This window comes from Garra rufa, chromosome 25 (genome assembly GCF_049309525.1).
Source record: "Garra rufa chromosome 25, GarRuf1.0, whole genome shotgun sequence".
Lineage (NCBI taxonomy): Eukaryota > Metazoa > Chordata > Actinopteri > Cypriniformes > Cyprinidae > Garra > Garra rufa.
The window spans coordinates 37,935,059-37,961,101 of NC_133385.1; the positions used below are offsets into that span (position 1 = coordinate 37,935,059).

At 37.7% G+C, this 26,043-nt stretch overlaps 3 protein-coding genes across 3 annotated transcripts in view; 1 reads left to right on the plus strand and 2 right to left on the minus strand.

Moving 5' to 3' along the window:
* The window catches only part of LOC141302108 (uncharacterized), a 98,174-nt gene that overhangs the window by 63,006 nt on the left and 9,125 nt on the right, over window positions 1-26,043 (plus strand). The gene's annotated exons all lie outside the window — the stretch shown is intronic.
* Window positions 1-26,043, minus strand: part of LOC141302107 (uncharacterized) — a 57,517-nt gene that overhangs the window by 15,230 nt on the left and 16,244 nt on the right. The gene's annotated exons all lie outside the window — the stretch shown is intronic.
* LOC141302196 (hereditary hemochromatosis protein homolog) lies at window positions 8,825-20,066 on the minus strand. The gene is made up of 6 exons (XM_073832380.1): window positions 19,908-20,066; window positions 19,224-19,472; window positions 18,706-18,984; window positions 18,275-18,556; window positions 18,079-18,195; window positions 8,825-8,865 (listed from the first exon to the last, which is right to left on the minus strand). Exons 1-6 carry the CDS (start codon window positions 19,960-19,962, stop codon window positions 8,825-8,827), a joined length of 1,023 nt encoding a protein of 340 aa, XP_073688481.1. The 5' UTR covers window positions 19,963-20,066.

A 26,043-nucleotide genomic window follows, 5' to 3' on the forward strand; every position in this document is an offset into this window, starting at 1 on the left:
AAAAGCAGTCTTCTCTTTACTTGTTTCCTCCATCTCCACCTGCCAGTAGCCCGACTGCAGATCCAATGCACTGAACCAGGAGGCGCCTTCCATGGATTCCAGGATGTCATGAATAAAAGGCATTGGGTAAGCATCGGGTACAGTGTTGCTGTTCAACTTCCTGTAATCCACACAGAACCTGTATGAGCCATCAGGTTTGGGGACCAGGACCACAGGTGACGACCAAGGCGAGAAGGATGGCTCAATGATGTTATCTTGGAGCATTTGGTCAACTTGTTCCTCAATTATCTGTTTCTTGATGGGAGAAACTCTGTAGGCCCGGGATTTGAAAGGTATGTCATCTGTCAAAGTGATCTTGTGCTGTACAACTGATGTTTTACCCAGGATGTTCGACGTGGTACGCGGCCAGGTGGTGACCAACTTCAACAGTTCTTCCTGATTGTCAGAGTCCCATAGTGAGATCTCTGGGGTGAAGGACATTAGCTCGGGAACTCTCCCAGTCGGTGGTAAGGCGTAGTATAAGTTCAGTTTAGCAGCCGTAAGGAAATGAGCTGGGCCAGACTGGATAGTCGGACCTACTGGAATCTGTGATGGCAAGAAAGGATAATATTTATATCCTTTTCCAGATCTCAAGCCATACCTGCCTTGTCCCACTTCCAAGATGGCTCCCATAGCAGTAAGGAAGTCCAGCCCTGCAATTAAGGGAAAGGCAAGGTGCGAGTTCTTCAGGATATAGGTATCCAACGTGCATTCTTGATCATGCCATTGGTAGTTTAACTGTTGCAGGTCTCGAGATTGGTGAATGGTTCCATCGGCCATTATGAATCTTTGAGGGATAGAGGAGATGACTGATGGAGTCTTCGTCTTCAGCTGCTTCCACAAACTCTCCTGCATCAAAGTGTAAGAGCTTCCTGTGTCTATTACTGCTTTTAGCTCCTGTCCATTCACCCTTACCGGAACGATGAGGAGAGATGTGACCGTATGGGGTTGAGCCAGGGTCACTCCTGCCAGATTTTTGGTGTTGGTACGCTCCACTGACTTTTTGGTCTTTTCTTTGCCACCCTGTGTACTGACTTTTTGCCAGTAATCTTTCGCTCCCATGCAGTCCTTTTCCACCAAGGACCCCACTTTCACCAGCTGCTCCACAGTGTTCACAGTTCCCCTTAGACATCCTGCAACCCTGGGGTTGATGTTGTTTAGGATGCGGTTCACCAACTCCTCCTCGGAGATCTCAGGCTTCCATTTTAAGCAGAGGGCCCGGTAGTCATAAGCAAAATCCCTCAGGCGTTGTTGTGGCTGCTGGACCAACGTCCTCAACTTCTCTACTTCTGAGAGGTAATCATCTGAAAGAAATGCCGCCATGAATGCCTTTTTGAAGGATTGCCAATCTGTTACCTTAGCCTTCTCTGCCTTCCACCAGCTCTGAGCTGGTCCCTTCAGGACAGTGCTCAATGTTCCAATGAGCTCGAGACTGGGGAGTGGCCTTATCTCCAAGAAATTCTCACACTGTTCGATGAAGTTAAGCACCTCCGCCGAAAGAGGGGAACTCTAGGCGGATGGGAGGCCGAGCACAGAATGAGGATGAACCAGCCATAACTGAGGAGGGAAGCACACTAGGTGGGTGAGTATGCACAGAAGATTCAACAGCATAGGTATTATTTGGAACTTTATAAATGGCATCTTTGTGTTTAGCCACTGGCCTGGGGGTCTGGGGACATTGGACAGGAGAGATGTGAGCCGAGGCTGGTGAGTAGGCCTGTAATCTAGAGAGGGTTGGAGTACTGGTAAGTCTTAGTTTTTTCATTTGACTTTCCAATTTTTCATCTCTCCGGAGAAAACAATCAGTTACAGCCCTTTCTAATTTTTCCAACGACCTTTGGAAATAATCCTCCAACCCCGCCAAGCTAGCATCCACGGCTTGCCTGAAACTGGCTTCACGATTCAACGTGCTGTCCATTGATTGTTTAAAATCATGCTCTAGAGATTGTATTTTTTGATTGAGAGCCAATAAATCCCCTTTTACTTGTGCTATGTCTGCTTGTATTGTTTGTACTATTTCAACATTAAAATTGCAACACTCTTCACCATCATCACCTTGTTCAGAGTCAGAATCAGCAATATACAATGAGCTAAGCATAGAAGATATTTCAGCCGTAGGATTACGCCTTGTCACAAATGGGCCTGCAGTGAAATCCACATCAAGCTGTTCAACATTTTCCTGATCATTTACAGGAGTAGTAGGGTTATCTGTATACAATAGCATCAACTGCAACTGGATCAACATTTGGTACATCCATACTGAAGAAAAAAAAAAACAACAAAACAAAAAAAAAAACAAGAGAGATCCCCGTACGGGCCACCAATATGTAACACTCAGCCAAGTCAGGCAGGCTACACAAATTAAAGTTAGTTCGGTAATCCCTCTCTCAACCCTTATTCAAGGGGATTTATACAGAATAGACAAACAACGTGAAGATTGGATACCATCCCAAAGTGTATTTACAGTGCAAACGACCAATACTAATAACGACAACATATGAACATATACAACATATAGTATGAGCGTGTGTAAACTCCAAAAATAGTCCAATGTTTGTGTATGTGTGTGCGTGTGTACGATTTGCTTCGGCCTCACCGGTGAAGCATTTGAGTCCGTGAGCACGAAGACGAGGAACAGCGCTGTCCTGTAACAGAATCGCCCGAAACACAGTCCAACCAGATCGTAATCCTCAGCGAGATTAATCCACCAGTGCAGTATTTCCACGAAGGCTGATAATCACAGGTAAAGACAGCTTTAACGATCGTAGAGAGCCCTCTGGAACGCTGAAATGTACCTTTTCTACTGACTTGATTTGTCCTTCTTTCTAGGTAACCCTTGAGTGTCTTGATGCAGTATGGGCGGTATAAATGTTCATGTCTAATCTTGCCGAATTCAAGATGGACTTTCAGCAAATGAGATGAGACATTTAATCTTCCCTGATATGTAAATTTCTTGTCAACATATAGCAGTTCATCAGTGGTGGATCCTCTGACAGCATTCCGTGTGATCATTTGTCCTGGTTCACCATCGTCTCTCAACTCACACACAGCCAGCCTCTGAAGGGCAAGAACACCTTGAATAGAGGGAAAAAGTTTTGAAATAGTATTTACAGCACAACGTCACATGAAGAAATATTTCTAGACATTTCACAGTCATTTATTTATTTATATTTCTTAAAATGGCAAGCCTACATAACTGCAATACTCACGATCACTTGAGTTTGTTGTTGCTATTAGCTGTCTTTCTATTAAATCTGTATGTATGACATCACTTATTTCAAGGAACACTGAATCAAACACATCCGCTTCAGATGTTGTATTTCCTCTTGGATGGAAAGTTTTCGTTTCACCATTATAGTACAGAACTCTGACATCATCCAGCATCACTACATAGCTAAATTCAGGAAATGCTGTTTGTCCTTTGATGTATGTGCTAAGGACCCATAAAGAGTGAGAGCCTGAGAAATAACAACACAATTATCAAGCAGCAGAAAAAGCAGAAAAAGTCGAAGAACTTTGTCCATATTGCTGAAATAAGCTTTCAGTAAACACTCACTTGAAGTTGCTATTTTTACTTCCGCATTTATTTAAATATTTATTTAATTTCAGTCTATCACTAATATGTCGGATTTCAAGCTTTGTCCAGAAAATCTCTCACTCACGTAGCTTTTTGCAGTGAAATAACGGAGTTGTTGTCTAAGTAGCCTACTGTTTGAGAAATTACCTGCTTCCGGAATAACTGTCTTCAGAAAAACACTTTCGTTTTCTATATGATTATTTAAAATACTTTCATTTCAAAGTAAAATTCGAATTCAATGATAATTCAGCTTCATTTGGAGTATTTTCTTAATATTATGCCTAATATGTGTTTTAATATCACTATTAATCAAGATTGTGTGATCTCTGTGTAAAATCGGTTTTTAAATGCAAGATATTTAAAGTGTATACCGGAAGTAAACTTGCAATAGTTCGACTTTAACACAATGGAATATACAGTAGCTATATCTTTAGTTGGACCTCAAATTAAATAAAAAAAAGTGCATTAAGCACAACATTCGTTGTTACGATTTAGCACACTTTAGGTATACCAGTTTACAATAAAAAAGTACAGTTACAGGGTATTTTTATTAAGCACATAAATATGTGAATATATTTGTAGAATAGCCTACTTAGCACAATATGTTCTGGATGCTGAACCTCACTGACCACATCTTTGATGATTTATCTAAAATTATTTGTTTACGTTACATATGGATGAATTACCAACTGCTTCGCAATTCTGGATAAACTGAGGAAGGAGAATAACAATTTTATTTTCAAAATAGATATCACTATTCTCCCACCATGATTCTGAAAAAAACAAAAAACAAAACAACAACAACAACAACAGACAACTTAACAAGAAAACACGTAGGCTAATTTGGTTTCTACTAAAAATTGCTGCAGTCTATTAATAAAATATATTTAATATTCAAGCCAAGGTAAATGACCATTAAATACCCCAATGATACCTTAACGTCCGTAGAGGGCGTTGTTGTCGCGGAATAGCGCTGTTTGATTTTTATTATTTTGTTTTACAACAAAAACATACAAATATAACAAGACATCCAAATGAAATAAAATAAAAATAACACAAATTTACATTTTACATTTTACATATAAATGTACAAAGATTTGACAAAAATGAATAAATACAACCAAATGTCAATAAATGCATATAATTCCACTTCTCAATCAACTTGAATTCTCTAGCAAATACAATTGTATCTTTACATTTTTTTTTTTTACTATCGATGCATTAAAGAGAAACTATATGAACGAAAATCAATCATAAAAACCTTTAAACAAGATTTAGAATTATTTATTTTAATTTTATGAATATGACATTTTCCAAATTCATCAGATTCAACATAAAGTTAACAAATATAGGCTACTTTTTGATTCAAAATATATTAGAACATCCTTTGAGGTCAAGTCACAACTATAACCAGTTTTCTCTTGGACGTACAAAGATAACTCTTCCCAAAACGTTTTTGAATGATAGCATTCATAAAAAAAGATGTAACAATTTTTTCTGGTTGATCTAAACAAAATGAGCAGTTTTCATCAATATCTCTAAATTTTGAAAGAGTATAATTGCTCACATAAATATTATGTAGGATTTTCAAATGCAATTCCTTAAGTTTATTTGGTATACAAAATCGAAATGGGAGCAACAACGCTTTTTTCCACACAATATCTGTAGAGCAAACATTCCAAAAAAAAAAAAAAAAAAAAAAAAAAAAAAATCCTCTAGGCTTTAGAGCTCTATTTTTTATAAAATAGTAATCTAATAAATTTGTTTGTACACTTTTTTACTATTAATATCTACTCCATTTAAATAAAGTACAGGTTCAGTTCTATGGATATTGCATGACAACATATAGCTTCTCATCAACATCAGTATGCCTGTGGAAATAGCTTTCATTACATAATAGTATCCTTTATATTAAATTGGAAATGACCATTTCTTCATGAAAGATTCATGAGAAAGCAAATGGGCTGACTAGTCTAAAATATCAGATGAGAAATAAATACCTTTATCCATCCAACTTTGTAAATATAAAGAGATTTCCTGTTAACTGTAATATATGCATTATTCCTCAGGATTACTTTATGTGGGGAAAAATTGTGTACATAGCACAACTTCTAAGCCTTCAGAGCTTGATGGAAATTTGTTAATGCCACAGGTAATTTATTAACAGAGTAATCACATAATAACAAGAAACGCAACCCTCCAACCTTTTTAAAAATATTATAAAGAACCATATCGAGTCTGATTTAAGTATTGACAATAACACTGACAATAAATCAGCATATTGATAATAAATGAGAATGATCTCTAAAAGATCATGTAACAGTGGTGTAATGATGCTGAACATTCAGCTTTGCATCTCAGAAATACATTATAGTTGAAAGTATAGTATAAATAAAACTTATTTTAAATTGTAATAATCTTTCCCAATTTTACTGTTTTGTTTAAATAAATGCATTTAAATGATGAGCATACACAACTTTTTTAAAAGAACATTAAAAATCATACTGATCTAACTGTAACAATAATCACTCTCTCTGCATTTGGCTGTATCTGTCATCCCTCTTTCTTTGTCTGACTGTATCATTGTTTTGTAAAATTTCTAATGTATTGCCCTTTTTGTTCATTTCTATATTTTTAGCCACTCTTTGCATCCTCCCAGCCAGCAATGACATGTGGGGCCCAGATGAGGGCTTCATGGGCGGCAAATGTGGGCCCCATTATGGGCTTGCACCCGGGATTTACATTGGGGCCAGCCGTGGAAGCCCAGACTTACTAAGTGGGACCTGTAAGGGTACTGCATGGGTCTTAATTGGGCAATTCATGCCAAACCCATTTGGGCCCCACCTGCCCAAAGAGTGGGTTTGTACCCGGGATCCACATGGGGGCCAGCCGTGGATGCCCAGATGGGTTTTAAGTGGTATCTGTAAGGGTCTTATGTGGATCTTAACTGGGCAATACATGTCAGACCCATTTGGGGCCCACCAGTCTGTAGGGGTTTAAAGTGGGCTTGCACCCGGGATCTACATGGGGGCCAGCCGTGGATGCCCAGATGGGTTTTAAGTGGGATCTGTAAGGGTCTTATGTGGGTCTTAACTGGGCAATACATGTCAGACCCATTTGGGGCCCACCAGTTTGTAGGGGTTTAAAGTGGGCTTGCACCCGGAATCCACATGGGGGCCAGCCGTGGATGCCCAGATGGGTTTTAAGTGGGATCTGTAAGGGTCTTATGTGGGTCTTAACCGGGCAATACATGTCAGACCCATTTGGGGCCCACCAGTCTGTAGGGGTTTAAAGTGGGCTTCCACCCGGAATCCACATGGGGGCCAGCCGTGGATGCCCAGATGGGTTTTAAGTGGGATCTGTAAGGGTCTTATGTGGGTCTTAACCGGGCAATACATGTCAGACCCATTTGGGGCCCACCAGTCTGTAGGCGTTTAAAGTGGGCTTCCACCCAGGATCCACATGGGGGCACGCCGTGGATGCCCAGATGGGTTTTAAGTGGGATCTGTAAGGGTCTTATGTGGGTCTTAACCGGGCAATACATGTCAGACCCATTTGGGGCCCACCAGTCTGTAGGCGTTTAAAGTGGGCTTCCACCCGGTCTCCACATGGGGGCACGCCGTGGATGCCCAGGTAGGTTTTAAGTGGGATCTGTAAGGGTCTTATGTGGGTCTTAATTGGGCAATTCATGACAGACCCATTTGGTCCCCACCTGCCCAAAGGGGTTTAAAGTGGGTTTGCACCCGGGATCCACATGGGGGCCAGCCAACGCCCAGGAGGTCCAGGCCGCCCCAGACGCCCCCCCGGGATGTGCCGGAATCCGCCCCCTCGCCCTAGCCACACACCCGGACGCCCCGTCAGCACCCCCCCAAATAATTACAATAAAAAACCTTCAATAAAGTGTCAAAGCATGCTCAAGGTGGACAATTAACATTTTTATTTAAAAGACAAAAAACAGTCTGCAATACAAAGTCTGTGCAAATGCCATATAAAATTTACATTTTACATTTCAGCTATTTTTTTAAGAAATACAGCACAATTAAATTAAAAGAACATGGGACAGTTTCATTAAAACATTTAATTAAATATATGTTTACCTTAAAACTATTAGAAAATATTTCCTGATAATTCACTCACCCCCATGTAATCCAAGATGTTCATATCTTTCTTTCTTTAAGTCAAAAAGAAAGTAAAGTTTTTGAGGAGTAGATTTCAGGATTTTTCTCCATATAGTGGACTTCAGTGGGATTAAGGTCAAGGATAAAGGTTTCAAAATTTCAATACAGCTTTCAAAGGGCTTTACAAGTTCCCAGTGAACCTTATTCCTTGGGTGGGATGATGTAGAGCCCTTTGAAGCTGCATTGACAATTAAATTTGGACCTTCAACCCCTTGGCTCCCATTTAAATATGGAGAAAAATCCTGGAATGTTTTCCTCAAAAACCTTTTTGACAGAAAAAGAGACAGACACAAGCATCTTGAATGACACAGGGGTGAGTAAATTATCAGCAGGAAATAGTTCAGAATTGAACTAGTCCTTTAAAACTGAATAAATACAAAACCAATACATCTACAAAATTGTCAAGATTAACAATTTTATTAGTTTCAGATGTAAATTTAGATTATTGAATTTTTCATTACCAGTTATTCAGAGCTCCGAGGTGAAATTTAACTGAAAATGCATTTCTATTTCATCCACATCATTTTATTTTAATCCACAATATTCTACTGACTCCCATGGGCTCCAAATACAGTGGTGTCCAAAATTATTAGAACACTAGTGTTTTTACCAGCTAAAAATGATTTTAATTCAGTTATGTCTATCTTTTGCTGTAGTGTTTCAATGGGTCATTTATTTTATATTTCTAAACATTAATTTTGCCATTAAATGTAATAATCCAGTAAGATTTTTGTTTGACAACAGCCAGTGCTCCAAACAGAGATCTGATCTTATCATCATCCATTCTGCACAGAATGACATTAAGAAACAGAACAAACTGAGACAGATTAAATCTAGAAGAACTGTGGCAACGTCTCCAAGATGCTTCAAGAGACCCACCTGCAAACCTGAAAAACTATCCGCAAGTGCACCAAGTGCAAAAGCTGCTTTAAACACAAGATGATGGTCACACCAAATGTTGATTTAATTTAGTTAAAAAAAGTTAATTGATAAAGAAAACATTTATGACATTTTTATCAACATTCTCATTTTACAGAATTTGTACACAAGTGCTTAAAACTTTTAACAGTACTGCTTTGCTGGTAGGTTTCTTTAAGCATCTTGGAGATGTTGCCACAGTTCTTCTGGATTTAAATGATGAGATTAGACCTCTGTGTGAAGCGCTGTTTGTTTTCATACTTATTGTGTCACTGATTATTATAATTAATGGCAAAATGAACACTTGGAAATGTAAACTGATATTTCATACTGACACACTATAGCAAATGAAATAAGTTTAAACCATTAGTTAAGGTAGTTTAAATACTAGTGTTCTAATAATTTTGGGCACCACTGTAGCTCTGATAATTAATGTAGTTTGAGAATAAGTGAAACCAAAACATACAACAAAAGGTCCATGACTCTGCACCAGAAGTGACAGACACACCAGATAAAGAGCAGTCATCCTCCAAATGGCCAGGAATCAGCTGAATCAGCTGGGGGTAAAAAACAAAACAAAAACAAATTTAAAACAAAAACTGAAGAAAAATACTACGAACTTTCCTTTAAAAATAAATTTATGTTAGTGTGTCTTAATGTAAAATGAATACTTACTTCCTCTGAAGATTAGAAGATTTTCATTCCCAAAACTTCTGGATCATAAGGGGAAACACACACACAAGCAATCAATTAAATTAAAATTAATTTGTTTGACATTATCTACTTACTGACAGACATGGGCTTGCGAAAATGTACTCACCGGCTCCATGCCAAATCTGCACAGCTGATCCAAAATCCTGGTTTACATAGTATTCTTCTCCATGGAGTCCAATGATCATGCTTTCAGGTCCTCTCTCTGTCAGATGAGTTCACATAACAGTGTTCTTAGGTTACTCATTTTGAAGTTCTGTCACATTTTATGAGTTTGATCTTAAAACTAGCATGGGTGCACGATATGACCATATTATTTCACAATAGTAATATATCACAGTATAGTTATTTATAATATTGTATTTCATTCAACATACGATCAAAGTAGTTACAAACAATAGGACTAATACAAAGGCAAGTTAAGTACATTTAATGATTTTATCTTTAGTATTTTGTTGTTTGATTATAATTAAGACCGACTGGCAACGTTAGGCTTAATTATACTGCTGTAACTTTAAGAAGAAAATGCACAGATCCAGTAACTGACACCTAACCGGTTTGTTAATCTTGAATCAAAACATTAGTGACTGTATTTAGGTCAGTTACATCTTAAGTAAACTGTCTGTATTTGACTATTCAAGTGAGCTGCAGATTTCTTTCACTACATATATTCTCGGCAAGACATAAATATAACGTTAGCGCCTAGCCGCAGCTAACAGTATTAGTTAATACTAACAAAACACAGTAACACACACTGGTAGGATACTAAGATATGTAATCGCGATTAGTATATCACTTCAGTACCTTAATGTAACTAGCGTAACAGAACTTTATATAATAGTAAAAGGTACTTACCTTTTGCAGTTTGCATGATCTTTAGCTGCTGGTAAAAGTCCATATTCGCGTTTGTTTGTTCTCAATCTTCATCCCACAACCAAAACTCGCTCAAAATATGAATTAAACAGTCAGACGTAAAATAATCCACGTGAAAGCCGTTGCTAGAGAAATGACCGAAACAGACTGCAACAGAAGCCGATCAGCATATTCAAATTTAACCGGGAAACGGCTCCCTACTAGTCATTGGCCAGAATAATCAAAGGCAGCGATAATCAAACGCTCATTGGCTGTCGCCAGTACCGTCATAGATTGCAATTTGCCGTGTTTCACTTTCAGCCGGTAATGCGTGATTTAAATAAGAAAGCGCGTCATTAGCTTTTTCAGCATTTAACAACTTGAATTATGCACTGCTTCCCACACTAAATTATCATCCTACTGTATATTCCACCAGAGAGGACTGCAAACGTATTGTCATTTGGACTACTGTGGTATTGCTTTTTGACACGACTAATGCAAATAAATTATACACTCACTCTTTATTGGTTAATTTTTTCTTTATAAAAATAAAAAAATGTAATGCAATACATTTTTATTGCATGGTTACATGATTTGTGGATTTTAAGACTGATTTTCTATTTTATACATATTCTACTTTTTTAGAATTACAGAGTTTTAATGTAAAATACACCTAAATAAAAACTAATAAGATTTACTTTCAAATTACACCGTGTTCCAAATTATTATGCAAATGATATCTTTCTCCGATTTTCATAATTAGTCAATGCAAATGACAGTCAGTATAATTTTTTAAGTTAGCAACCATAGGGTATAATTTGAATTTTATTGAACAAACCTCCTAATGATAACAGTATTTATTTCAAAAATAAAAAACTGAAAATGCACTGTTCCAAATTATTATTCACAACAGAGTTAAAACATTTTATAGGTTGTAAAGAACTGAAAATTGGCATTTTCTGAATTTGCAGCATTAGGTGGTCATATTTACTGAAATCAAAAGCTATTTCAATCAAAAACATCCTAACAGGGCAAGTTACATCTTAACATAGGTCCCCTTCTTTGATATCACTATCACAATTTTTGCATCCATTGAACTTGTGAGTTTTTGGAGAGTTTCTGATGGAATATGTTTGCAGGATGTCAGAATAGCCTCCCAGAGCTGCTGTTTTGATGTGAACTGCTTCCCAACCTAATAGATCTTTTGCTTGAGGATGCTCCAAAGGTTCTCAATCTGGTTGAGGTCAGGGGAGGATGGTGGCCACACAATGAGTTTCTCATTTTCATACTTTGCCGAGGTCATTTTCACACCTTCAGGGACCCTAAAGGAACCTACCAGCTCTCTCCCTATGATTCCGGCCCAAAACGCCACCTCCTTGTTAACGTCGCAGCCTTGTTGGGACATGTTCCATCCACTATTCCATCCATCTGGACCATCCAAAGATGCACAACACTCATCAGTAAACAAGACTGTTTGAAAATGAGTCTTCATGTATGTCTGGGCCCACTGCAACCATTTCTGCTTGTGAGCATTATTAGGAGTGGCCGAATAGTAGGTTTATGCTCAACTGCAAGCCTCTGAAGGATCCTACACCTTGATGTTCGCGGGACTCCAGAGGCACCAGCAGCTTCAAATACCTGTTTTCTACTTTGTAATGGCATTTTAGCAGCTGCTCTCTTAATCTGATGAATTTGTCTGGCAGAAACCGTCCTCATTCTGCCTTTTCCTGAACAAACCAGTCTGTGCTCTGAATCAGCCACAAATCTGCACAGTACAATGATCACACTTAAGTTTTTGTGAAATATCTAATGTTTTCATACCTTGTCCAAGGCATTGTACTATTTGACACTTTTCGGCAGCAGAGAGATCTTTTTTCTTTCCCATATTGCTTGAAACCTGTGGCCTGCTTAATAATGTGGAACATCCTTTCATAAGTAATTTTCCTTTAATTGGGCTCATTTGGTAAACTATTTATCACAGGTGTCTGAGATTCATTTCAGTGATCCAAAGAGCCATGACACACAATACCATCCATGAGTTTAATTGAAAAACAATTTTTTTTTATGTTTATGACACTTACATCCAATTTGCATAATAATTTGGAACACGGTGTACAAAAAGAACATTAAATTGTTAGTATAGACATAAACCTTAATGAGCTACATTATTTAATTACAGATTGTTTTTGTAATTTTATGTCAATGTGTAAGTAATTTAAGAAAACAGAAAAAATACTGCAAAAAAAGAATTCCTGTAATTTGTCATTAATGGAATAATACTTAAAATAATAGTTAAGTTGTTAATTTACAGATATTGTTTGTAATTTTACAAAGTTTTTAACAATTTAAAATAACACAAAAAATACTGTAAAAGTAATTTTCCTGTATAAAAAAGAAAAAAAATGTAATTTGCCTTTAATGATATAGGACCTAAAATAACAGTCAAGTTGTTAGTTTACAGATATTGTTAGTAATTAGTGGTGGGCATAGATTTTTTTTTTAATCTAGATTAATCTCACTGTAATTTTGAAATTAATCTAGATTAATCTAGATTAAAATGGCTAATTTGAATTCTGATGAAGGCTATCCGAATATGTGTGCTACCCAAATAATGACTAAAAGGTAGTCTTTGAGAATGGGTTTCTCAAGCCAGGTGGCACATTAGATCAGGCACTCATCTCCTGTTTCCAAAATGCATCACAAACTGCTTGACAATTGCATTTACAACATAATTAACTATACAAACTTGTGTAACCAAGTACTTCTGCGCAAAAGGCTGCATGACGTGCGCGTTCCCCTTAAATACACAGACGCGTGCGGGCATGGATATCTGTGTGCATAGTCTTCGATTAAACTGCTTTGCTTTTAGAAGCATCAATTCAGTTGTTGCATATAGTTTAATGTCTTTATTTCGGGATTATCAAAGTAAATTATAACTCAAATTTGAGATTTTACTGGGGCACGTGCAGGGTCTAGCAACGCACCTGCCCTGAAGCAAACCCGGCGGCTTCGTAGGTGCATCCATGTTTGCACGTCTCGTTTGATGTGGTCATTTCACACTCACAGTAGGCATACACACAGGTTGAAGACTCGTTCTCACCTCCTACAGTGGCTATAGGTATACGTCATCCGCACTAAAATATCAAGGTGAAAGTCATCATATCTTGCGTAGTTTAGACCCAGTTCCCAACCCAACTTTGAGAATAGATTAACGGCGATATTCTTTTTATCGCCTGATAAGAGTCTCACGTTAACGCAGCACGTTAACGCCAATAACGGCCCACCACTATTAGTAATATTACTAAGTTATGAATGTAATTTGAAATCACAGAAAACTACTGTAAAAAAGTTAGTTATTTTCTGTAAAATTAGTAAATTAGTAAATTAGTAAAACTGCAGTTCAAACCAAACTTAGCTTATAAATATGCCATTCAAGACGCATATATGTGTTCCCAGATCAAACCTATGCCCACTTGGCCCATAAATATGCCATTCAAGACCCATATATGCATTCCCAGATCAAACCCATGCCCACTTGGCCCATAAATATGTAATGCAGGACCCATATATGTATTCCCAGTTCAAACCCATGTCCACTTGGCCCATAAATATGTCATGCAAGACCCATATATGTATTCCCATATCAAACCCATGTCCACTTGGCCCATAAATATGTCATGCAGGACCCATATATGTATTCCCATATCAAACCCATGTCCACTTGGCCCATAAATATGTCATGCAAGACCCATATATGTATTCCCATATCAAACCCATGTCCACTTGGCCCATAAATATGTCATGCAAGACCCATATATGTATTCCCATATCAAACCCATGCCCACTTGGCCCATAAATATGTCATGCAGGACCCATATTTGTGTTCCCAGTTCAAACCCATGCCCACTTGGCCCATAAATATGTCATGCAGGACCCATATATGTGTTCCCAGATCAAACCTATGTCCACTTGGCCCATAAATATGTCATGCAAGACCCATATATGTATTCCCATATCAAACCCATGTCCACTTGGCCCATAAATATGTCATGCAGGACCCATATATGTATTCCCATATCAAACCCATGTCCACTTGGCCCATAAATATGTCATGCAAGACCCATATATGTATTCCCATATCAAACCCATGCCCACTTGGCCCATAAATATGTCATGCAGGACCCATATTTGTGTTCCCAGTTCAAACCCATGCCCACTTGGCCCATAAATATGTCATGCAGGACCCATATTTGTGTTCCCAGTTCAAACCCATGCCCACTTGGCCCATAAATATGTCATGCAGGACCCATATATGTGTTCCCAGATCAAACCTATGCCCACTTGGCCCATAAATATGCCATTCAAGACCCATATATGCATTCCCAGATCAAACCCATGCCCACTTGGCCCATAAATATGTAATGCAGGACCCATATATGTATTCCCAGTTCAAACCCATGTCCACTTGGCCCATAAATATGTCATGCAAGACCCATATATGTATTCCCATATCAAACCCATGTCCACTTGGCCCATAAATATGTCATGCAGGACCCATATATGTATTCCCATATCAAACCCATGTCCACTTGGCCCATAAATATGTCATGCAAGACCCATATATGTATTCCCATATCAAACCCATGCCCACTTGGCCCATAAATATGTCATGCAGGACCCATATTTGTGTTCCCAGTTCAAACCCATGCCCACTTGGCCCATAAATATGTCATGCAGGACCCATATATGTATTCCCATATCAAACCCATGCCCACTTGGCCCATAAATATGTCATGCAGGACCCATATATGTATTCCCATATCAAACCCATGCCCACTTGGCCCATAAATATGTCATGCAGGACCCATATATGCGTTCCCAGATCAAACCCATGCCCACTTGGCCCATAAATATGCCATTCAAGACCCATATATGCATTCCCAGATCAAACCCATGCCCACTTGGCCCATAAATATGTCATGCAGGACCCATATATGCATTCCCAGATCAAACCCATGCCCACTTGGCCCATAAATATGTCATGCAGGACCCATATTTGTGTTCCCAGTTCAAACCCATGCCCACTTGGCCTATAAAAATTCTATGCAGGACCCATATGTGCATTCCCAGTTCAAACCCATGCCCACTTGGCCCATAAATATGCCATGTAGGACCCATATATGCATTCCCAGTTCAAACCCTTGCCCACTTGGCCCATAAATATGTCATGCAGGACCCATATATGCGTTCCCAGATCAAACCCATGCCCACTTGGCCCATAAATATGCCATTCAAGACCCATATATGCATTCCCAGATCAAACCCATGCCCACTTGGCCCATAAATATGTCATGCAGGACCCATATATGTATTCCCAGTTCAAACCCATGCCCACTTGGCCTATAAAAATTCTATGCAGGACCCATATGTGCATTCCCAGTTCAAACCCATGCCCACTTGGCCCATAAATATTCCATGTAGGACCCATATATGCATTCCCAGTTCAAACCCATGCCCACTTGGCCCATAAATATGCCATGCAGGACCCATATATGCATTCCCAGATCAAACCCATGCCCACTTGGCCCATAAATATGCCATGCAGGACCCATATATGCATTCCCAGTTCAAATCCATGCCCACTTGGCCCATAAATATGTCATGCAGGACCCATATATGCATTCCCAGTTCAAACCCATGCCCACTTGGCCCATAAATATGTCATGCAGGACTCATATTTGTGTTCCCATTTTAAACCCATGCCCACTTGGCCTTTAAAAATTCTATGCAGGACCCATATGTGCATTCCCAGTTCAAACCCATGCCCACTTGGCCCATAAATATGCCATTCAAGACCCAAATATGCGTTCCCAGATCAAACCCATGCCCACTTGGCCCATAAATATGTCATGCAGAACCCATATATGTATTCCCAGATCAAACCCATGCCCACTTGGCCCATAAAAATGTCATGCAGGACCCATATTTGTGTTCCCAGTTCAAACCCATGCCCACTTGGCCTATAAAAATTCTATGCAGGACCCATATGTGCATTCCCAGTTCAAACCCATGCCCACTTGGCCCATAAATATGCCATGCAGGACCCATATATGCATTCCCAGTTCAAACCCATGCCCACTTGGCCCATAAATATGTCATGCAGGACCCATATATGTATTCCCAGATCAAACCCATGCCCACTTGGCCCATAAATATGTCATGCAGGACCCATATTTGTGTTCCCAGTTCAAACCCATGCCCACTTGGCCTATAAAATTTCTATGCAGGACCCATATGTGCATTTCCAGTTCAAACCCATGCCCACTTGGCCCATAAATATGCCATGCAGGACCCATATATGCATTCCCAGTTCAAACTCATGCCCACTTGGCCCATAAATATGCCATGCAGGACCCATATATGCATTCCCAGATAAAACCCATGCCCACTTGGCCCATAAATATGTCATGCAAGACCCATATATGTGTTCCCAGATCAAACCCATGCCCACTTGGCCCATGCCTGTCCCTTATGTGACCCATGTAATCAGCTCATATGGGCTTCCTATGTGGGACTCATACTACAAAACCTACATGGGACCCGCTGATTTCACCCAGCCAAAGCCCATGCCCACACAGTTCCCATGGAACCCGTAGTTAACCCAGCTGGGCCCCACAAGTCATTGCTGGCTGGGCTGGTATGTGGCAACATCTGGAGCTGAACTGTTCTCCTTTTTTTGATCAGAAGTTTTGTTGGACTCACTTGGGGCCTTGTTGGACTGTTCATGAAGTGCTTTAAATTCCTCACTGTCTTTGTGGTATTTAGAACCATGTAATTATGACCATGTTGGTTAACTTGATGTTGGTTAAACTTTGGCTAAATATTGGTTAAACTTAAAATTTTGCTGGGTAATATATGTTTCAAGTAAATATGTTCATGCCCAATTTATTTTGGAATTCAATATAATATGAAATACACTGCTCTATGACATTTCTTTCATGCAGATTTAAGAGTTATATGTTAAATGCAATTGGACCTGTTTTTCAAGATTAAAATGTGTCAAATAATTATTATTTTTGTTTTTATTAAATAATAGGTGTACTGAGTTTCATACTATACAACACTTTATGCAGTTAAATATTGTTTAAAGCTTATGCAGTTAATAATTTGTTTAAATTCCTAGTCATTAATATTCAGCAATCTGGAAAATAAATACTGCAAATAAAGAATACACAAATTAAAGTAGTTTACTGTAAAAAAAAAACACAACCATGTAAAAATACAGTTATTTGCTGTAATCAGAAAATACAGGATGATGCTGTAGATTAAATTACAGCAATGCTGCTGTAAATATTACAGTAACCGACTGGCAACCCTGCTGCCAGCATTTTACTGTAAAATTTACAGGAATTTTTTTACAGTGCATGTTGTGATCACAGTTCACCGATTTCTTTCTTCCGCAAGCCATCTGTCTCCAGGAAGTTCTGCAGTCAACTTCTCTCCTCCTCCTCTCAGTCCTCTACCCATCAGCCACCTGCCTCCTATAGGTCAATCTTTAATTTGATCATGTTTTTTTTTCAACATGTTCATCAGATGCTGAAAACAAAAGTTTTAAAGAACAGAATATTCACAAAAATATACTAAAATACTTTCATTTTTATACTTATCAAAAATAAACTTACTAGATGCCGCAGAATAATCAGTTGTAGATGAATCTACAAAAAGTTTGATGTTATTGATGAGAATCAAGTATTTTCTAAACAAAACTGGACTGATTATCATTCATTTTAGTTTTTGTCCTACCTGTTCGCCTCTTCCTGTATTTATATGTGACAGCTGCAGTTCCTAACACCAACACCAGAGCCAAAACTATCAGCACTGTAGGAATGACTGATTTAAATGGGTCACCTGGATCAAATTCTGAAATACACATGGTAAAAGGTCACACACAGATTAGATACACTGGATACTGGGATACTTTACAATTCCAAAGTATTACCCAAATCAATGTCCAGTTTGTTGTCCAGACTTAGGTGTGTGGCGGAGCAGGTGTATTTGTGTTTGTCTGCAGCACTGATCTCCAGAGTTTTCCTCATCTGGTACGTCCCGTCATTATTGGGCAGCAGTTCTCCTCCAGTGATCTCATGATCAGCTACAGGCTGCCCGTCTCTGAACAGGGTCAGGTTGATGTGACGAGGGTAAAACCCTGTTGCCAAACAACTCACACGAAACCCTCCAGAATATGAGTTTGCTTTCTGAGTGAGTCTGAGTCTGGGTTTCACTGCAGAAAAAAACAACGACAAAAAACAAAACAAAAAAACAGATATTCATTTAATTATATAGTAACCTGATAAATGCTAAATGTAATTTAGAAAGCTAAATTTAAATGAGAACACTTTTCTTTACTTGATTGGCTGGGAGTCATTGTACCTTTTCTACCGACTTGATTTCTTCTTCTTTCAAGGTAACCCTTGAGTGTCTTGATGCAGTATGGGCGGTATAAATGTTCATGTCTATACTTGCCGAATTCAAGATGGACTTTCAGCAATTGAGCTGAGACATTTAATGTGCCCTGATATGTAAAATTATTGTCAACATATAGCAGTTCATCAGTGGTGGATCCTCTGACAGCATCCCGTGTGATCATTTGTCCTGGTTCACCATCGTCTCTCAACTCACACACAACCAGCCTCTGAAGGGCAAGGACACCTTGAATAGAGAGGAAACGTTTTGAAATGGTATTTACAGCACAACAGCACATGAAAAAAAAAATATTTCTAGACATTTCACAGTCACAAAATATTGCAATACAAATAATCATTGTTGTTAATATTAAAACTACTACTATTTTAGTTTATATTCTAATATTTATTTATTATTTATATTTCTTAAAATGGCAAGCCTTTTTGATCGGAATTTAAATACCTACATATAATTACAATACTCACGATCAGTTTCACTCGAGTTTGCTATTATCCGTCTGTCTATTAAATCTCTATGTATGACATCACTTATTTCAAGGAACACTGAATCAAACACATCCGCTTCAGATGTTGTATTTCCTCTTGGATGGAAAGTTTTCGTTTCACCGTTATAGTAGAGAACTCTGACATCATCCAGCATCACTACATAGCTAAATTCAGGAAATGCTGTTTGTCCTTTGATGTATGTGCTAAGGAACCTTAAAGAGTGAGAGCCTGGGAAATAACAACAGGAAATAGAAAACAACAACACAATTATCAAAACTGTGGTATGATAAACAACTGATATATGTTCCATCAAGTTCTTTTTTGGATCAACAGTCAAATATGCTCAAAACTGGAAACAAAGTCATCAGTGTGAAAAAAAAAAAAGTGCACGTGTTTTATAAAATGTATTTTTATTTAGTCAAAGTCATGCATGCAATAGCCAACCGGAACCAGAACCATACACACTGTTGCTCTGCCATTAACAGCTCTTGTAGCTACGCTAGTTAATCTGTAATCTTCCATTTAATTTTGCTGCTGTCATTGCCAATGCTGTATCCTGTAGCATTGTGTGAAGCGGTTAATCTTGGTCTAAGAACATATTTGGAGTGCACATTTTAAGTGCAAACAAATTAAGTAAATTTTATAAGTCTTCTAAAATCTTACCTTTTGAAGCAGCTATTGGAAGTAGAAGCAGAAAAAATCGAAGAACTTTGTACATATTGCTGAAATACAAGGCTTTCAGTAAACACTCACTAGAAGTTTTTACTTCCGCATTTATTTAAATATTTATTTATTTTTAATCTATAATTACTAATATGTCGGATTTCAAGATTTCAAGCTTTGCCCAGACAATCTCTCACTCACGTTGCTTTTTGCAGTGAAATAACGGAGTCGTTGTCTAAGTAGCCTACTGTTTGATAAATTACCCGCTTCCGGAACAACTGGCTTCAGAAAAAACACTTTCGTTTTCTATTTGATTTATTTAAAATACTTTCATTTCAAAGTAAAATTCGAATCCAAAGATAATTCATCTTAATTTGGAGTATTTTATTGCACAATGCACATTTCTTAATAGTATGCCTATTACTATTAATAAAGATTGTATGATTACTGTATAATAATCGGTCTTTAAATGCAAGATATTTAAAGTGTATATCTGAAGTAAACTTGCAATATTTCGACTTTAACACAATCAAATATACAGTAGCGATATCTTCAGTTTAGTAAATAAAGTGTATTAAGCACAAAACTCGCTGTTACATTTTAGCACACTTTAGGTATACCAGTTTAGTATAAAAAGTAGTTACAGGGTATTTTTATTGAGCACATAAATATGTGAATATATTTGTAGAATACTTAGCACAAAATAGATGTAGGCTATATGTTTTGTATGCTGAACCTCACCGACCACATCTTTGATGATTTATCTAAAATTAAAGTAATTTATTTGTTTACGTTACATGTGGATGAATGACCAACTGCTGCGCAAGAAAACACGTAATTTACGTATTTGGTTTCTACTAAAAATTGCTGCAGTCTTTTATTAAACATATTTAATATTCAAGGTGTAAATGACCATTAAATACCTCAATGACACTTTTACGTCCGTAGAGGGCGCTGTTGTCGCGGTGTGTTTTTTTTATTTTATTTTACAAACTACAACAAAAACATATACAAACATAACAAGACATAACAAGACAATAAAATAAATAAAAATAACAAAAAATGTAAATATAGGGTTTACAATTTACATTTTAGAAATACATGTACAAAGATACAATTTGACAAAAAAAAAAAAATGATAAATACAAATGTCAATATTCCAAATCACAATGTAGGCTATATAATTTCACTTTACAATCAACTTTAACTCTTTAGCAAATACAATTGTTTCTTTACATTTTTTTACTACCGATGCATTGAAGTGAAACTATATGAATGTATCAATCATAAAAACCTTTAAACAAGGTTTAGAATTATTTATTTTACTTTTATGAATATGAAATTTTCAGATATACTTTTTGATTCAAAATTTATTAGAACATCCTTTGAGGTCAAGTCACAACTATAACCAGTTTTCTCTTGGACGTACAAAGATAACTCTTCCCAAAATGTTTTTGAATGATAGCATTCATAAAAAAAGATGTAACAATTTTTTCTGGTTGATCTAAACAAAATGAGCAGTTTTCATCAATATCTCTAAATTTTGAAAGAGTATAATTGCTCACATAAATATTATGTAGGATTTTCAAATGCAATTCCTTAAGTTTATTTGGTATACAAAATCGAAATGGGAGCAACAACGCTTTTTTCCACACAATATCTGTAGAGCAAACATTCCAAAAAAATTCCTCTAGGCTTTAGAGCTCTATTTTTTTTTTTTTAATAAAATAGTAATCTAATAAATTTGTTTGTACACTTTTTACTATTAATATCTACTCCATTTAAATAAAGTACAGGTTCAGTTCTATGGATATTGCATGACAACATAGCTTCTCATCAACATCAGTATGCCTGTGGGAATAGCTTTCATTACATAATAGTATTCTTTATATTTAATTGGAAATGACCATTTCTTCATGAAAGATTCATGAGAAAGCAAATGGGCTGACAAGTCTAAAATATCAGATAAGAAATAAATACCTTTATCCATCCAACTTTGTAAATATAAAGAGATTTCCTGTTAACTAAATATTTTATCTTTTTTTTTAAATCTGGATATTATATAAAACTTTTTCTTGTGACTCATAAAGAGACATTATTTCACATTTTGTTACATTTAGCATTAATCCAGAAGCACCAGAAAATGCATTTACTACCTGCAAAGCAGTGGGCAACTGTTCTTTGTCTCTCAAAAAGATAACAGTATCATCTGCAAGCTGAGATAATCTAATTTCTTTACTAAAGATGGTAATTCCTTCAACAGTTGGAGAGTTCAAAATTTTAAAACTACTAGAAGAAAAAAAAAAAAAAAAAAAAAAAAAGGAGATATAGGACAACCTTGGCACACTCTTCTACAAATAGGAAATCTTTTAGAAGTATTTGGATATAAATTAATAGAGCTATTAATACCTCTATGAAACATTTCAATAATAGAAATAAATCTCTCCCCAAAACCAAAAACTTTTAAAGCCCTAAACATAAAATTATGCTCGATTGTATCAAAAGATTTATGGAAATCAAGCAAGACAATTAAAGCCTCTGATTCCACCAAATTAGAATAATCTAACAAATCCAAAATTAGTCTAATGTTCCAATAGCGCTGTGTGTACACTTGGCGGACATTCTATGTGAAGCGTCAGTCTGATTAACGCTAATGGAGAAGAAACATGAACTTTTGGGTTACAGGCTGTGTAAAAGTTTAAAAGGTTCCCCCTCTAGCTTGTGGGCTGTGGACTCGTGTCTGAAGCATATCAGAAAAAGAAAGAAAAAAGAAAGAGAAAATGTCGAGGCTAAGTGTTCTGTTACTTTGCAGTGTTTTCTGTCTACTTTGTTTCAGGAAAGGGATCTCTTCTCCCCCTCTCTGTTACTGATTACTGTGATGGCGTCTGCTGACTCTAGATCCAATCTGTATGGTAGTCCTCTCCGGCCCATTTCCATTGGATCATGTAGCCTGTTCCTGGCTTTTACGGAAGCTCCCTGGGAAGCCGTCAGTCTATAGTAAAACACTGCAGCTCTAGGAACCGCGGGTCCCTCATTCGGGTTGAACACTCTGAGTAGCTGCCCAGCCAGAACATACTATCCAGGTTTTCGCCCCGAGGGGCCTTTTTCTGGCTTAAGTAACATTTACCACAACCTCATTCAACTTCCAGAGTCTGGGTCCCTCTTGCTGAGGTGCTGAGCGACCTCACTCTTCCCCTCTGGGGCATTCCGCCCTGAGGGGCATCCCATTTTGGGGTATCCACCCAGTCATCATACCTCCTACCTTTTATGGTACGAACTAGTGTTCCTCTTCACTTAAACCACCGTTTTGCAGCAGCTCTGCTCTGCTGCCCTACGGTTGAATCAGTGCCTGCCCCCTGAGGAGGGGGTTTTGAGGGCACGGCCTTCAACTGTGCTCAAGCGAGAAGTGTTTCTGAGGAAACCCTCCCTGATTGCTATGGCTCTAAGGGACTATAGCTCTCCAGGTTTCTCTATAGGCAAAAGCTACTTTCATCTAGCTGAGGTTAAGCTACAAGACCTCTCTTCCGGTTCAAGCTTGTCTTGAGGGCCTAAAATGCCATGACCGCATTTCCAACCACGATGTGTTGCCATTCGGTTTCTGCCTGACAGCTGTCATCTCGTAGATCCGTTCTACTATCCTTTGAAATGTCCGATCCCCTTTGCTAAGCTGGATCCCATTTCTGTCTGCCCTTGGGACTAGACAGGCCCCACCTTGGGCCATTAACCCTTATGCTGTCAGGGGTAGCTCCTAGAAATCCTGTATGGTAAGGGTTACGCGCTACAGCCTCGTTCTCTTTCTCTGAGTTGGTTAGGCCCCGGTTCTTTCCTTGGGCCCCGCTCCATTTATTCCAAGCCTTCTCTACCCTGGTCTTGATTTCAGACCCCAACAGGTAAGTTTCAGGAACGCAGCTCAGGCTTCTTGGCCATAGGGCAATCATCATTGGGGCAGCTCCCTATCCTGGTGGAGTTGGTACTTAGTGCTCGCCCTTTCTGGCTGGCATTCCCCTCAGCATGGGAGCGTGGGTACACTGTTCCCCACAAACGACCCTAGAGCACGCAGTGCGATGTTCCTTCGGAAGGCAACGTCACAGGTTATGTGTGTAACCATGGTTCCCTGAGAAGGGAACAAGACAATGCGTCCTCTAGTCCCTTCGCCATGCTTCATACGTCAACTTCAGATGAAGAAGCGGATGTTGTGCTCCACCGGCATCCTTTTGTACTGTGGTTGTGCCGGGCGGTGACGTCATAGGCTGTTGCCGGCCAGAACTTTGTAGTTCTTTGTAGTTTTTTGATATATGCTTCCTCTTAACCCCTGGCTGATGTGCACAGGTAGGGCTCAACCTGTGCAGAGCACATGCCCTCTTTGTAATTACACTCGGAAGTGCCCTATTTTTTTTGGGGGGGGGGGGGGGGGTTAAATTTTTAAATTTTTAAATTTTTAAATTTTCAATAAATCAATGCTATTGGTAAGCCGTTACGTCTGTTTTTCTTTTTTTTTTTTTAAATATTTAACCAATTAAAAGCATTAAAAGCGCATCTCTTAGAACCGCTCAAACTGTCATTCAAACTTTACAACTCCGCCCCCTGAGCGCGAGTCATAGAGCAGAAACAGATGAACGTCTTCGTCTTGTAATGGTAAAATATCTTGTTGTTTGAATAAGTGCAAGTTGTCTTTATGAAATAAACACTAGTATGTATATAAAGGTTCGTATATAATGCATCACCACACCGCGTGATGTTGACGTAATGTAATGTCGTCGTTTTAATGATGGACAAATTGCACACATTCGTTGGTCAAAAACCTGCGGTGTAACTGCATTTGAGTTTGGCACAAAGCAACCGAGTGATAGTTGTCAGCTATACTAAAATATATTATAAGAAATTTCTACTTTGATTTTATGGCTATCTGCTGAAAAGTTATTAATAGGCTACTAATTAAATATAATATAAGAATATTATTGTGTTATTTTTTGGTGGTGTATGAGTTCGTGGCAAGGTTAATTTAGTTTTGCTTTTTTAAATTTGTTTTATTTTGATATAGTTTTCAAATTTTCTATAAAATTTAGTTTAGTTTTTATTTGTTTCATTAACAATTTTGTTAGTGTTAATTTAGTTTCTATTGTGAACACATTTCTATTTAGTTTTTATATAGTTTAGTTTGAGTTTTAGTTTTTTCAAACAGAGATCATGATTTCCTCCCAATTCTAAACCAAGCAAACTAATGTGAGACAAAATATCAATTGCTGCAGTATATTTAAAAGAGTTTAATTCATTTGAATGAATTATTAATCATTTAATGCATAATATTTGTATTTTAATATAATGTATTTAATACACCAATTTATAATATTAAATTTACGAAAAAGAGGTTTGAATAAATAAATGACTTGCTCCAAAATACATTACTGGATGAATCTGCATTTTTGAATTAGTCTCTCTATTTAATGACAAATACATCTTTTAACAGTTACTTGTTTCCACCTAGTGGCGAAACAATGCAATCGACACAAACGTTACTTTCAAACGTACGTTACTTTTATTTTGATCTCTACCATAGACATCAATTTTATATCCAAACTATGATCTTTAATAAGAGTATTGCTGTGATAATATGAATGACTGTATTTGAAAAGACATTTTGTGAAGCAGTTTTTTTTAGATAAACATGACTGCTCTCTCTGTTAGCGGCAGTGCAAGTACAGATTTGAATGTTCCGGTAAGACTTTTTCAAAGGTTTAATACATGGGGAATCGTTGTCATTTACAACTGAGATCGCTTTGGTGTTTGAATCTCTATCCTTTAAAGATTGATCAGCTCTAGTATATTGGTTAATCATAAAACATGCCTTAAACTGATGCAGTAGCCTAGATTTAAAGCAGGTGCTGTTCAGGTCGCTGTCTTTATTTTTCTGCCATGGGGTGAGAACGTAATTATTACGAAAACGATTATTTATTTTTTTCATTTATTTTTACGTTTTTATTTTATTTCAGTTTACGAAAATAACCTTGGTTTGTGGAGGGGTTGGGGGTGCCTTTTTTTCAGTTTCAGCACATGCCCCTGAAAAGGTCTGTGCACGGCCCTGGACTCAAGGTACCGTTAGTTTTATTCTATGTGGTAAACTTTGAAGTATTTATTT

What these genes read in the sequence shown, in the direction of transcription:
- LOC141302196 (XM_073832380.1), bottom strand. Translation starts at nt 19,962, where the DNA reads ATGTACAAAGTTCTTCGATTTTTTCTGCTTCTACTTCCAATAGCTGCT. An exon ending in AAATCAAGTCGGTAGAAAAG is followed by an intron (nt 18,557 to 18,705) that starts GTACAATGACTC and finishes TTTTTTCTGCAG; the next exon opens with TGAAACCCAGACTCAGACTC. An exon ending in ATACAGGAAGAGGCGAACAG is followed by an intron (nt 8,866 to 18,078) that starts GTAGGACAAAAA and finishes CCAGCAAAGCAG; the next exon opens with TACTGTTAAAAGTTTTAAGC.